We start from the raw sequence: 13,867 nt of genomic DNA on the forward strand, positions 1-13,867 counted from the left end.
TAAGACAGATTTTTAATTAATAATGGACTGATCAATACTGTTAATAGATTTCCCCACTTTGCCCCATAACAGATTTTAAGGAATTGCGTTTTCATCTCCTGCATCCTTTGTGAACTGCTCTGGATGGAGGTAACAAGCAAGTTAGAGTTTGTCTCCTATCCATGTTCTTTGACGATAGCTAGTATTGCTAAATCCAATGAAGACAGTGTTTCACCCCCTTCATATTATCTCCTAAAATGTCATGCCTACAAGAATTCACATGAAATACAAATGGCAAAACAGGGTCCAAATACGGGAGTGGGTGACTCAATATCATTAACCTGCACCCATTTGGGGCAGCATGGTGACGCCATGGTTAGCACTGCTGCCTCACAGAGCAATCCACCCTCGGGTGACTGTCTGTGTGGAGTTTGCACCTTCTCCCCGTGCTTGCGTGGATTTCCTCTGGGTGCTCCGGTTTCCTCCCACAGTCCAAAGATGTGCAGGCTACGTGGATTGGCCATGCTAAATTGCCCATAGTGTTCAGGGATGTGTAGATTAGGTGGGTTATAGGGGGATGGGTTTGGATGGGTGCTCTCAGAGTTGGTGGGGACTTGTTTGGGCCGAAGGGCCTATTTCCACACTGTAGGGCTTGTATGATCTATGATTAACTTTGATGTGGGCAAAATCTTAGCAAATACCAGCCACGTCTCAGATGATTTGATGCTTACCACTGAGTCTCAAAGAACTGGGATCATGTTTCACTCTACAAACTGGAGCTCAATAATTAAGGCTGACATTCTGTTGCAGTAACAAGAGAGCAATGCACTTTCAGAGATGTTCTCTTTCACATGAGATGCTAAACTGCAACCATCTGGCTACTTGGATGGAAAGATCTAAGGGCACTATTTTGAAGCAGAATTAGCCCCGATATCTGAGGCAATATTCATCCATCAAACATCACAGAAAAAAAATAGAGACTTAGTTATTATCACAGTGTTGATTGTGGGAGCTTACTGTAAACAATGTGACTGCCACAATTCCTATACTACAAATTGGACTATATTTCAAAAGTACTTGATTGGCTTAAAAATGTTTTGAGATGTTCGGTGTCATAAAAACTGCTGTACAAATGCTTATTTTATCTTCTTTTTCATTCTGGACCACCTGCTGATTTGCAAGAGAACTGAGTTCAGCCAGTGCTACCTATGTTGCGAATCTCAGTATGGGGCCCAAACCCTTGTAACACCAGCACTATTTGTAACTAGACCACACCAAAAGGTGAAGTGCATTCTGGCAGGAGCAGGCAGTGTCACTGTTTGCAGACCAAGAAGACGACAATTGATGAGAAACAAGGTGGGGGAGCATATTGTAGAGTTCTGCACCAACTGCCTTCAAAGAGGCGCAACTAAAGGATGATCTTCCAAACTACATGAAAATAATGCATGTTAATTTCCGTAGCCATCAATGGCAAGAGTCACAGAGCAGGTAGTTTTTGCAGAAAACTTGAAGTCAAGAGGAAATCCTTCTTTAAACAACTCTGGGCACTGCCAAATGCCACACTCACAGTGAGCAAATAATAATCAATCAGCAACCAAAATGAAATTTTGTGATACCAAAGTGTGAGGCCGGATGAACACAGCAGGCCAAGCAGCATCTCAGGAGTACAAAAGCTGACGTTTCGGGCCTAGACCCTTCATCAGAGCTCTGGGCCTGAAACATCGGCTTTTGTGCTCCTGAGATGCTGCTTGGCCTGCTGTGTTCATCCAGCTTCACACTTTGCTATCTTGGATTCTCCAGCATCTGCAGTTCCCATTATCTGTGAAATTTTGTGATGTTTCTTTTACATTCAGCAGACATTCCTACTGTTGAGCACAGGTTCAGCCAAGGGAGGTTTAGTAGAGCATTAGCCAGAATGTTAAGCTCCAGAATCGCAGAGGTGGCATCAAATCATTGTTACATGCTTACTACCATTACAATGTGTCTATTTTATGCACATCTGTGGACAGTATTTTGCACACAGTAACATTTTCAACTTCTCTTTTTGGTGCTTCAGGTGCCATTTTGGAGCATCAATAAACCAAGAGCTATGGAGTCTAATTTTACATGAACAGAGAATCAAGAGTCATTCATTTATAATTAAATCAAATATACTAGTGATGGCAGGATGGGTGATGCGTTGCTACTGCAACATGTGAAAGCTGCTGGACACCAACGTGATCCAGGGTGAACACATCCTTAGTAAGGAAATGCAGCTCGAGAAACTTTGGAGCTGGCTTGAGGAGCTGAAGTCTGAACTGCAGATATTGTGTTACATCAGGGAAGAGGAATGCTTTGTGCCAGAGGGCACGCACACCCCTCAGGCTAACTAATTCAAGATTCATCTGTGATCAGGGATAGGAGGGTGTGACTGCAGGTGAGGCAGTAAAGTGGACCCAAGGGGTTATAATTGAGGAACTTGAGCCCCCTCAATTATTCAAGGTTCATGTAAGTGGTGCCAATGAGAGTATGGGCTGCAGGGAAGATGAGCAAAAAAAACACAACAACATGATACAAGAATCATTGAAAAGTAGTAGTGGTAGGGGACTGAATAATTAGGGCATAGATACTGTTATCTGCAACCATGACTGGGAGTCCTGTATTGCCTGCTTAGTATCAGGGTTAATGACATCTTGGGTCTGGACAGGAACTTCACATGGGAGGAAAGGAATCCAGTAAGTTGATCCCAACGACATTGATAGAACTAGAAAGGAGGTTCTGTGAAAGATTTTGAATAGTTAGGAGCTAAACTGAAAGCAGAATCTCCATGGTAATAATCTTTAAAGTATAAGCTAAGCTACATGCAAACCGGCACAGAGTAAATGAACTCAAGGAGTTAAGTGCAAGCCTCAAAAATTTGGTGTGGGTTTCATGGGGCACTCTCACCAGTACTGGGGTGGAACTGAGCTGTTTTGGTGGGATGGGCTTGTTTTGAGCCATGCTGAGATCAGTGTCTCGCTAAATTGAACAATTCGGGCTGTCGAGAGGCTTTAAACTAATTTGGGGTGTGGAGATTTTGGGAGGGAGGAAATGTAGGCCTACAAACCTACAAGATACGGTAGCATTACATGCCAGCTTTTGTCAATAACAATACCTAAAGGGGGACAGGAAGGGGCAGAGTGTACAAACTTAGAAAAACAGCAGTAACTAAAATCAAATGGAGAAACAAAAATGGTAGAGAGACAAAACATTTCACTTTTTACTTGAATGTGTGCTGTATTTGAAACAAAATAAGAATTAACAGCAAAAATACAGGTAAACCAGCATGATCCAATAGCCATTATAGAGATATGTTTATAATGAGATCAAAGTTGGGAACTAAGTAGTCAGGGTATGTGACTTCTCGAAAAGGACAGGCAGGAGGAAAATGTAGCATTGTTAGTACATGATGGAATAAATACAGGAAATCACCTTGGATCAGAAGATGTAGAAACCATATGGTGGAGGTAAGAAATGACAAGCAGAAGACGACACTGATAGAAATAGTCTATAGGCCCCCTTGCAGTAGCTATTCTGTGGAACTCAGAATAAATCAAGATATAATGAGGACATTTTTTTAAAAAGGCAATAGATTGATCATAGAATCATCATCGTAGATTCCCTACAGTGTGGAAACAGGCCATTTGGCCCAGCAAGTTCACACCGACCCTCCGAAGAGATCACACCCAGAACCAACCCCCTTCTATCCCTGTAATGCTGCTAATCCACCTAGCCTGCACATCTCTGAACACTACAGGCAATTTAACTTGGCCAAGTAGCATAGCACGTCTTTGGGCTGTGGGAGGAAATCAATGCACCCAGAGGAAGCTCACACAGACATAGGAGAATATGCAAACATCACGTGGCAGACACCTGAGTTTAGAATCGAATCCCGGTCCCTGGCACTGTGACACAGTAGTGTTAACCATTAGCCCACTATGCCGTCCCCACTTATGGGTGATTTTCTTCAATTTTGGGTCAGTCAAATTGGCAGAAAAAACCATGGGGAATAATTCATAACAGTGTGTTTGGGACAGTTTCCTAGAACAATATGTTGTTTATTCAACCAAAGATCAGGCTATTTTGGATCTGGTAATGTGTTGTAAGACAAATTTTAAAAATGATAAACAATATGCTAATTTAATAAATAGCAGGCCTGCTTGCAGCCAGTGACTAACATATGGTAGGGTGTACCATTCAGTTTGAGAGGGCAAAACTTAAGTTGGAAACAACCACACTAATATTAGATAAAGATAATCGTAAAGAAACAGGGGCAGAGTTAGCTGAAGTGGACTGGGAAAGGAGTTTAGCAACAAAGATGGTTGAAAAATATGGCAGACAATTAAAAAAATTAGTACCTGGCTCAGAGAAAAGATGTATTTTAGTGAAGAAATAGGAGTTGAGGGAGGGAATAAGCCAACTATGGTTAACCAGGGAAGTTAAGGGCAGCACCAAGTTGAAATAAAAAATGCAATGTAGCAATGATGAGTGGTAAGTCAGAGAATTAGGAAAGTTTTAAAGGCCAACACAGGTTGACCAAAGAAGTGAAAGAGGAAGAACATAAACTTTGATGGTAAACTTGTAAGTTTGTCAAGATGGACAGCGAGAGCTTCTTTAAATATAAAGTAAGACACAGGCTAAAGTTAACATAGGCCTGTTGGAGAAGGTGGTTGGAGAACTTATTCGTGGAAATCACAAAATGGCAGAAAAGTTGATTAAATACTTTGTGTCTACCTTGACAGTATAAGATACTAATAGCATGCCAAAATGAATAAATAATCAAGGGGCAAAAAAAGAAGAGGAATTAAATAAAGCGACTATTACTAAAGAAAATGACAGAGAGCCTAATGCAGCAAAAAAGAAGATAAGTTCCATGGATGGGATACATCTGAGGATATTCAATGATGTGACTACAAAGATAATGAATGAACTGGTTGTAATTTTCCAACAATCCACTCTCTGCCTTCAGCCTGTTAGCCAATCCTCCATTAATGTCAGTGCCTTGTTCCTCGCACCATAAGTTATTAACTAATTTAGCAGCACCTGTATGACACCATGTAAACAGCCTTCTGGAAATCCAAATAGATCAAATTAACTGGTATAACAAGGTGTTGAGTTGGATGAACACAGCAGGCCAAGCAGCATCAGAGGAGCAGGAAGGCTGACGTTTCAGGTCTAGGCCCTTCATCAGAAATAGATCTGGCATCCATTTCTGAAGAAGGGTCTAGGCCTGAAACATCAGCCTTTCTGCCCCTCTGATGCTGTGTTCATCCAGCTCTATACCTTGTTATCTCAGATTCTCCAGTATCTGCAGTTCCTAATATCTCTGAAGCAAATTAACTGGCTCTCCTTTGTCTAACTTGCTGATTACCTCCTCAAAGAATTCTAACAGATTTGTCAGGTATGAGCGTCCCTGGGAAAGTCTTGCTGACTCAGCCCTATTTTACCAAGCACTTCCAAGTACCCTACAATCTCATCCTTAATAAAGGACTCTAAAATCTTACTAATGACTGAGGTCAGGATAACTAATCTATCATTTCCTGTCTTCTGCCTCCATGCTTTCTTAAACAGGAGTACAATATAAGGTTTTATCAAGTCTTCCAGAACTCTCCCTGACACCACTGCTTCATGAAAGTTCGCCATCAATCAAAGTTTTGGGAAAAAGATTCTATAGCTCAGATTGTAGGTGTTGTCTATTTAATAGGCATCTGCAGATGAACAACAACGGGAGGACACAGTACGCCCTAACACACTGGCAACACTGCCCTACATCAGGAACATATCGGAACTGAAAAAAGGATTCCTAAGACCACTAGGAATCATGGTGGCCCACAAGCCCACAGCCACTCTATGACAAACAGTTACAAAGATTAAAGAGCCCATTCTCACAACACGCAGAACCAACATGGTTTACAAAATACCAGGCAACAACTGCCACAAACATTACATTGGTCAGACAAGAAGGAAATTAGCCATCAGAATACATGAACATCAGCTTGCAGCAAAATGGCACGACAAACTTTCCTTAATATCAGTACAATCAGACAATGAAGGGCATCAGCTTAACTGGGGCAAGGTAACCATAGCAGCACAAGCCAAACATAGACATGCACAGGAGTTCCTAGAGGTATGGTTCTCCACCCGTAATGCAATCTACAAACATGTAGAGTTGGACCCCAGATACAAACCCATGCAGATCAAAACCAGAAATGACACTACTCACGATAACGGACCAAACAGTATAAATTCCAAGCGGAGTAGAATAACATCGCTTCATCAGAGGCTCCACTGACAATGTTACCTAGCATGGTGATGAAACATTTGAACGAGAACAAGCCAGCTTGGCCAGCAAGTCAACAACATCACCGCCAATGCCTCCACTATCTACTGAACTATTTCATTCAGAGCCAAAGAATGTCATCCATCTGGTCTGGGGGATTTATACACCTTTAGACCTTTCAGCTTCCCCCTCACCTTCTCCCAAGGTGTCACACATTAGAATACTTGTAAATTAAGAGCTCAAGTTGTTGGAGATAAAATATGAGGCTGGAAAGAGGATTAGTTAACTAACAGAAGATAAAGAGTTGGGAGAAGAGGTCATCTTCAGATGAGAGCCTCTAACTGGGTGCTGGGGGACACAATTATTTACAATCATATTAATCACTTGGATGAAGAAAATGAATGTCTTATAAGCAAATTTGCAAATATGACAAAAATCAGTGGGAAGGCAAGTGGTGAGGATGACACAGAGGAGGATACAGACATGATAAGTGAGTGGGGAAAAATTTGGCAGATATAATGATGTGTGAAAACATGAGGTTATGCAGTTTTGCAGGAGGAGTAGAGATGCTGAATTTTTCTATTCATTTGTGGGATGTGGGCATCGCTGGGTGGCCAGCATTTATTGCCTGTCCCTTGTTGCCCTTGAGAAGGTGGTGGTGAGCTGCTTTCTTGAACCACTGCAGCCCACCTACTGCGCATTGATCCACAATGTCATTAAGAGGGAATTCCAGGAATTTGACCCTGCGACAATGAAGGAACGGTGATATATTTAGATGTCAGATGGTGAGTAGCTTGTAGGGGATATTGAAGATGGTGGTGTTGCCATTTCTCTGCTGCTTTTGTCCTTCTAGTTGGAAGAGGTCATGGGTTAGGAAGGTGCTGTCTGAGGATCTTTGCTGAATTGTAGATAGTACACACTGTTGCTACTGAGTGTCGGTGGTGGGCGGAGTAGATGCTTGTGGATGTAGTGCCAATCAAGCAGGCTCCTGGATGGTGTCAAGCTTCTTGAGCATTGTTGGGGCTGTACTCATTCAGGCAAATGGAGAGCATTCCATCACACTCTTAACTTGCGCTTTGTAGATGGTGGACAAGCTTTGAGGAGTCAGGAGGTGAGTTACTCACCGCAGTATTCCTAGCTTTTGGCCTGCCCTCGTAGCAACTGTGTTTATGTGGTGAGTCTAGTTGAGTCTCTGATCAATGATTACCTCAAGGATGTTGCTAGTGGGGGATTCAGTGATGGTAACACCATTGAATGTCAAAAGGCAGTGGTTAGATTGTTTCCTATTCATGATGGCCACAGCCTGGCATTTGTGTGGCATGAATGTTAGTTGCTACTTGTCAGCCAAAGCCTGTACATTGTCCAGATCTTGTTGCATTTGAAAATAGATTGCTTCAGTTTCTAAGGAGTCACGAATGGTGCTGAACATTATGCAATTATTGGCAAACATCCCCACTCCTGGCCTTATAATGAAGGGAAGGTCAGTGATGAAGCAGCTGAAGATAGTTGGACTGAGTGAGGACACTACCCTGAGGAACACTTGCAGAGATGTCCTCGAGCTGAGATGGTTGACCTCTAACAACCATGACCATCCTCCTATGTATCAGGTATGACTCCAACCAAGAGAGGGTTGCCCCCTGATACCCACTGATTCCAGTTTTGCTCGGGCTCCTTGAAGCCACACTTAGTCGAATGCAGCCTTGACATCAGGGGCTGTCACTTCTACCCCATCTCTGGAATTCAGTTCTTTCATCCATGTTTGAACTAAGGGTGTAATGAACTCAGAGGCTGAGTGGCCCTGGCAGAACCCAAACTGGGCGTTACTGAGCAGGTTATTACTAAACAGGTGCTGCTTAATAATGCCATTGTAGACACTTTCCTTCACTTTATGATGATCAAGAATAGACTGATGGAGTGGTAATTGGCCAGGTAAGATTTGTCCTGCTTTTTTTTAACGTACATGACATACCTGGGCAATTTTCCACATCGTTGGGTAGATACCAGCGTTTTAACTGTACTGGAACAGCTTGGCTAGGACAGTGGCAAGTTCTGGAGCATAGCTCTTCACTACTATTCCCAGGGTCTGTAGTCTTTGCAGTATCCAGTGTCTCCAACCATTTCTTGATATCACACAGAGTGAATTGAATTGACTGAAGACTGGTACCTGTAAAGATTGCTGTGAATGCTTCAGCCTTATCTTTTGCACCAATGAGCTGGGCTCTTCCATCATTGAGGATGGGGATATTTGTGAAGCCTCCTTGTTTAATCGCCCACCAGCATTCACGACTGGATGTGGCAGGACTGCAGAGCTTAGGTGTGATCCGTTGGTTGTGGGATCACTTAGCTCTGTCAATCACTTGCTGCTTATGTTGTTTGTCGTGCAAGCAGTCCTGTCTGGTGGCTTCATCAGGCTTACACCTCATAGAACATAGAACATAGAACATTACAGGCCCTTCAGCCCTCGATGTTGTGCCGACCTGTCATACCGATCTCAAGCCCATCTAACCTACACTACATCTTCAGGTGCACCTCATGCTGCTCTTGGCAGTGCTCTCTGCTGAACCAGGGCTGATCCCCTGGCTTAATGGTAATAGTTGAGTGGGGGATATGCCAGGCCATGAGGCTATAGATTGTGCTGGAGTACAATTCTGCTGCTGCTGATGGCCCTCAGCACCTTATGGATGCCCAGTCTTGAGTTGCTAGATCTGTGCAAAGTCTGTCCCATTTAGGACATGACAGCGCCACACAACACTATGAAGTTTATTCTCAATGTGAAGGCAAGACGTCATCTCCACAAGGGCTGTGTGGTGGTCACTCTTACCGATACTGACATGGACAGATGCACTGCAGCTGGCAGATTAGTAAGGATGAGGCCAAGTATGTTTTTCCCTCTTGTTGGTTCCCTCACCACCTCCCACAGACCCTGTCTAGCAGATATATCCTTTAGGAATTGACAAGCTCGATCAATAGTGCTGCTGCTGAGACACTGAATCCCCCACCCGGAGAACATTTTGTGCCCTTGTCATCCTCAGCACTTCCTCCAAGTGTTGTTCAACATTGAGGAATACTGATTCATCAGCTGAGGGAAGACGCTATGTGGTAATCAGCAGGAGGTTTCCTTGCCCATGTTTAACCTGAAACCATGAGATTTCATGGGGACCAGAGTCAAGGTTGAGGAATTCCAGTGCAACTCCCTCCCGACTGCGTATCTCTGTGCCGCCACATCTGCTGGGTCTGTCCTGCCGGTGGGACAGTTCATATCTAGGGATGGCAATGGTGGTGTCTCGAACATTGTCTGTAAGGTAAAATTCAGCGAGTATGACTATGTCAGGCTATTGCTTGACTAGTCTGTGAGACAGCTCTCTTAATTTGGGTACTAACTCCCAGATGTTAGTGAGGAGGACTTTGCAGCGTCGACAGGGCTGTTTCTGCAATTGTCTTTTCCGGTGCCTAGGTCGATGGCAGGTGATCCCTCCAGTTTCATTTCTATTGATATTATTTAGCTAGAAAAAGACTGCAGAAAGCTACAGGATGGAGGAATTTGAGATCATTAATTACAAAAAGCTAACATTCAAGTTCAGCCCGTAGTAGGAAAAGCTACTGGAACTTTGGTCTTTATTTCAAAGGGAATGCAGTTTGGAAAGGAACTATACAAGGCACTAGTCAGACGCCAGCTGGAATACCGTGAACAATTTTGGGCCCCTTATCAAGGAAATGATGCACTGGCATTGGAGGTAGACAAGATCAGGTATAGATGGTCTGTCTCAGGTGGGCTGAGTTGGGCCTGTACTCATTGCTATTCAGAAGCATGAGGGACAACCTTATTGAAACATACAAGATTCTTTGGGGACGCGACAGGCTGACTATGAAGAGGTTGCTTCCCTATGTGGGAAATTCCATTACCAAAGGACATATTCTCAAACATAAAGGGATAGATAAGGAAGAATTTCTTCTCTAAGAAGGTAGTCAATTTGTAGAACAAGAACAAAGTTGCTGGAAAAGCTCAGCAAGTCTGGCTGCATCTGTGAAGGAGAAAACAGAGTTAACATTTCGGGTCTGGTGACCCTTTGCCAGAAGTGAATTTGTAGAATTCTATGCCACAGAAGGATGTTAAAGCTAGGTCATTAAGTATTTTCAAGATTGAGGTAGACAGATTTTTAATCAGTAAAAGAATGAAGGGGTATGAGGAAAGTGGAGTTGAGGATTGTGAGGTCATCCATAAATGGCAAAGTAGACTTGATGGGCTGAATAGCCAGTTTCTGCTCTTATGTTTTAGGGTCTTAAGATCACAGCATCAATATTTTTCATGTTTCAAGACAGTGACACTAATTGTCAAGCCTTCAATAATTACCATGTGGTCTTGTACCTTGGGAGCACCACAAATAAATTGAAAAGAAAGTATAAACAATATAAATAGAAAATGGACAATTATTTTGTAACCTATTACAAATTAGGTTAAATTACACAGAACTCAAATGAAATCAACACTGATTATTAATCAAACTGTTCTAATTCCTTGGTATACTCACAGCACTGAGCTTTGAATTTTCACTGCATCTGTGCACTTCTCAACAAGGTTAGCTCAGTTTTCTCCTGTAATTGTTGTTAGTTTGAACTCCAGTTTGCGCTTTTTAAACTAGAAAACTTACTTTGTTTATTGAGTTAGATTACTTTCTTTATTTCTCAGGTTTGCCGCATTCCAAAACAATAGTCACTACCATTATCTGAGCAAGATATTCAATATTCCACCTCAATAAAATGTGCAGTGGTGGTATCCCATCACAAAGTGAGATGTTACAGAAGTAGAGGCTATTATGCACATGCTGGTTCTGTGTCTGAACTAGCTAATTAATCCTACATACTGGTCTTTTTGCAGTCATATAGTCATAAAGATCTTAAAGAAAGACGCTTCTGCCCATCTTGTCCATTCTAGTCAAATCAACCACCAAACTATTCTCATCCTATTTTCCAGAACTTGGCCTGTCGCCTTGTATGCCTTGGCATTGCAAGTGTATATCTAAATGCTTCTTAAATGTTAATGAGGGATTCCGCTACCTCCACCCTTTCAAGCAGTGAGTTCCCGATTCCCACCACTCTGGGTGAAAAAGGCTTTTCCTCACATCTCCTCTAGGCCTTTTGCCCCTTAGCTTAAATCTACAACCCCTGGTCATTGATCCCTCAATCAAGACAACATGTTTCTTCCTGTCTGTCCTATCTATATCCATCATAATTTTATCAATCTCAGTCATGGTTCCTTCCCCCACCCCCAACAATCTCCTCTATTCAAAGGAGAAGAACCACTGTCTGTCCAGTCTCTCATCAAACTCTCTAGCCTAGGCAACATCCTGGTAAATCTCCTCTGCATTCCCTGCAGGACTAATATATCCCTCCTATGCACACAACACTCTTGATGTGGTCTCACCAACGTTTTATGGTTCCAGCATAACTTCCCTGCTCTTAATCTCTATGCCTTGACTACTAAGATCAAGTTACACAATACACCTTCTTATCCACTTTATATATCTGTCCCGATTCCTTAAGGGACTAGTTTAATGCACACCGTAATGCTAACTTTCAGTATATATTCCCTGGCTTTGTCTGTCCTGACCAAATACATCACCTCATGTTTATCTTTCTCTATAGCTGAGCCTGCAAGTATTTTCTGTTTTAAGTGTTTGTGGAAGTGTCTTTGAAAGTTATGGCTGAATCTACTTCTATCAACCTGACATGTATTCCAGATTGTAATTTGCTACGTAAACATTATTCCTCATTTTGCACCTGGTTAATTTACCAGGCTTTTTTTGTGTCCTCTGATTACCAGCACTCTGCCAATGGCAAGTTTTTCCTTATTTATTATATCCATATTTTTGAAACACTGCTGTCATATAGAACATAGAACAATACAGCACAGTACAGGCCCTTCAGCCCATGATGTAGTGCTGACCTATTATCCTACTAAGATCAATCTACACTGCATACCCTACATTTGGCTATCCTCCATATGCCTATCCAAGTGTCGATTAAAAGTCTCTAAAGTATCTGACTCCACTACCACTGCTGGCAGTGCATTCCACAGGCCCATGACTCTCTGTGTAAAGACCCTACCTCTGGCATCCCCGCTATACCTTCCTCCAATCACCTCAAAATTATGCCCCCTCATAATAGTCATTACCGCCATGGGAAAAAGTCTCTGACTATCCACACTATCTATGCCTCTCCACGTCTTGTACACCTCTATCAAGTCACCTCTCATCCTCTATGTTCCATCGAAAAAAGCCCTACCTCCCTCAACCTTTCCTCATAAGACCCGCTCTCCAGTCCAGGCAGCATACTGATAAATCTCCTCTGCACCCTCTCTAAAGCTTCCAAATCTTTCCTATAATGGGGTGAGCAGAACTGAACACAGTATTCCAAGCGTAACCTCCTCTTAACCTCTATGGTCCGTGCACAGTAACTCCAATTTCAGTACTCATTATAAGTAACTGAAGTCACATATGTGTGTTAAATGTTTCTGCATCCTTTCAAAAAGAAAGTACAGTGCCCAGAATTGACCATAACATTCTAGATGGGATCTAGCCAGTGTTTTATGAAGGCGCAGCATAACTTTCACACTTTTGAACCATTACTATTAATAAAACCAAGAAGCCCATACACCATTTAAGCCTTTGACTGTTTGCCCATGCACCACCCACTCTGTACGTACAAACCTAATGCTTATCGTGCTGAGAGAGTGAAATTTAGTTGAAGTTGGCAGAAGCCTCCCCAGCTTTCACAGAATAAATGTATATGTTACTGCAACAGTAACTTTCTTTTAAACAGGGCCTTCAGTTTACTGTGTTCCCAAGACACTGCACAAGACAAAAATATCAAAGGAAGTAAGTTATCAGGGAGACAACTTGCGTCAGAGTTCAAATAATGCACAGAAACTGCTAAATGAGCCATCATCGCGGTCAATCTTCCTGTACTGTTATGGTTAGTTCACACCTTCGTAATGGGCAATGAAGAATGGACTGTTAAAAATGACAAACATCAATAATTTACGTTTAATCTGTATAAATTGAATATCAAACATTTTATCTGCTTTTACAAAGCTTATAACGTGCATCACGTCACAGAAGAGAAATCAGTTTAAAACGTTTCCTCTACGTTCAGTTGTTACCCCTCCCCCCCATTTCCTTTACTTAAAATAAGCCATGATCACTCCCCAATCCTTAAGAAGTATGCTCATCAAATATACGATCAGTTAAAAATAAATCACACTGACACCTAGCACATCAACCTTCTCTAGCTTGAGTTTTTAATTTGGAAAACAAAATCCTGCAAGCAATCGACTAACTTACTTGTTCTCCTCATGGTCTCCACGTAACTCTAGCTCAAACAGTACTTCGATGCGTCAGGAAGTTGCGGTGCCTGGGGTAAGTTACAAAACCCTTTAGACAGGAACTTCGATTTCAGTCACCGACTGTAATCGGGACGTTTCTCAGACACAGAATGCAATTTCTGCTGTTTGGAATGAAGACAACATCACATTTTACACCCACGGTTATTTAACAACAGATTGTCAAATGCAGCCTTTACCTGCCTTTGAAG

The 13,867-nt window shown here is 42.3% G+C and overlaps 1 protein-coding gene across 1 annotated transcript in view; it reads right to left on the bottom strand.

Annotated features, from left to right (window-relative positions):
• The window catches only part of cep85l (centrosomal protein 85, like), a 284,881-nt gene extending 271,237 nt beyond the window's left edge, over positions 1-13,644 (bottom strand). Inside the window, exon 1 of the mRNA XM_048531736.2 lies at positions 13,618-13,644. Within this exon, the coding sequence (XP_048387693.1) occupies positions 13,618-13,630 (13 nt within the window). The 5' untranslated portion in view covers positions 13,631-13,644. The remainder of the gene's footprint in view (positions 1-13,617) is intronic.
• Positions 13,645-13,867: the final 223 nt, after the last annotated feature.

This window comes from Stegostoma tigrinum, chromosome 4 (assembly GCF_030684315.1).
Source record: "Stegostoma tigrinum isolate sSteTig4 chromosome 4, sSteTig4.hap1, whole genome shotgun sequence".
NCBI classification, from domain to species: Eukaryota; Metazoa; Chordata; class Chondrichthyes; order Orectolobiformes; family Stegostomatidae; genus Stegostoma; species Stegostoma tigrinum.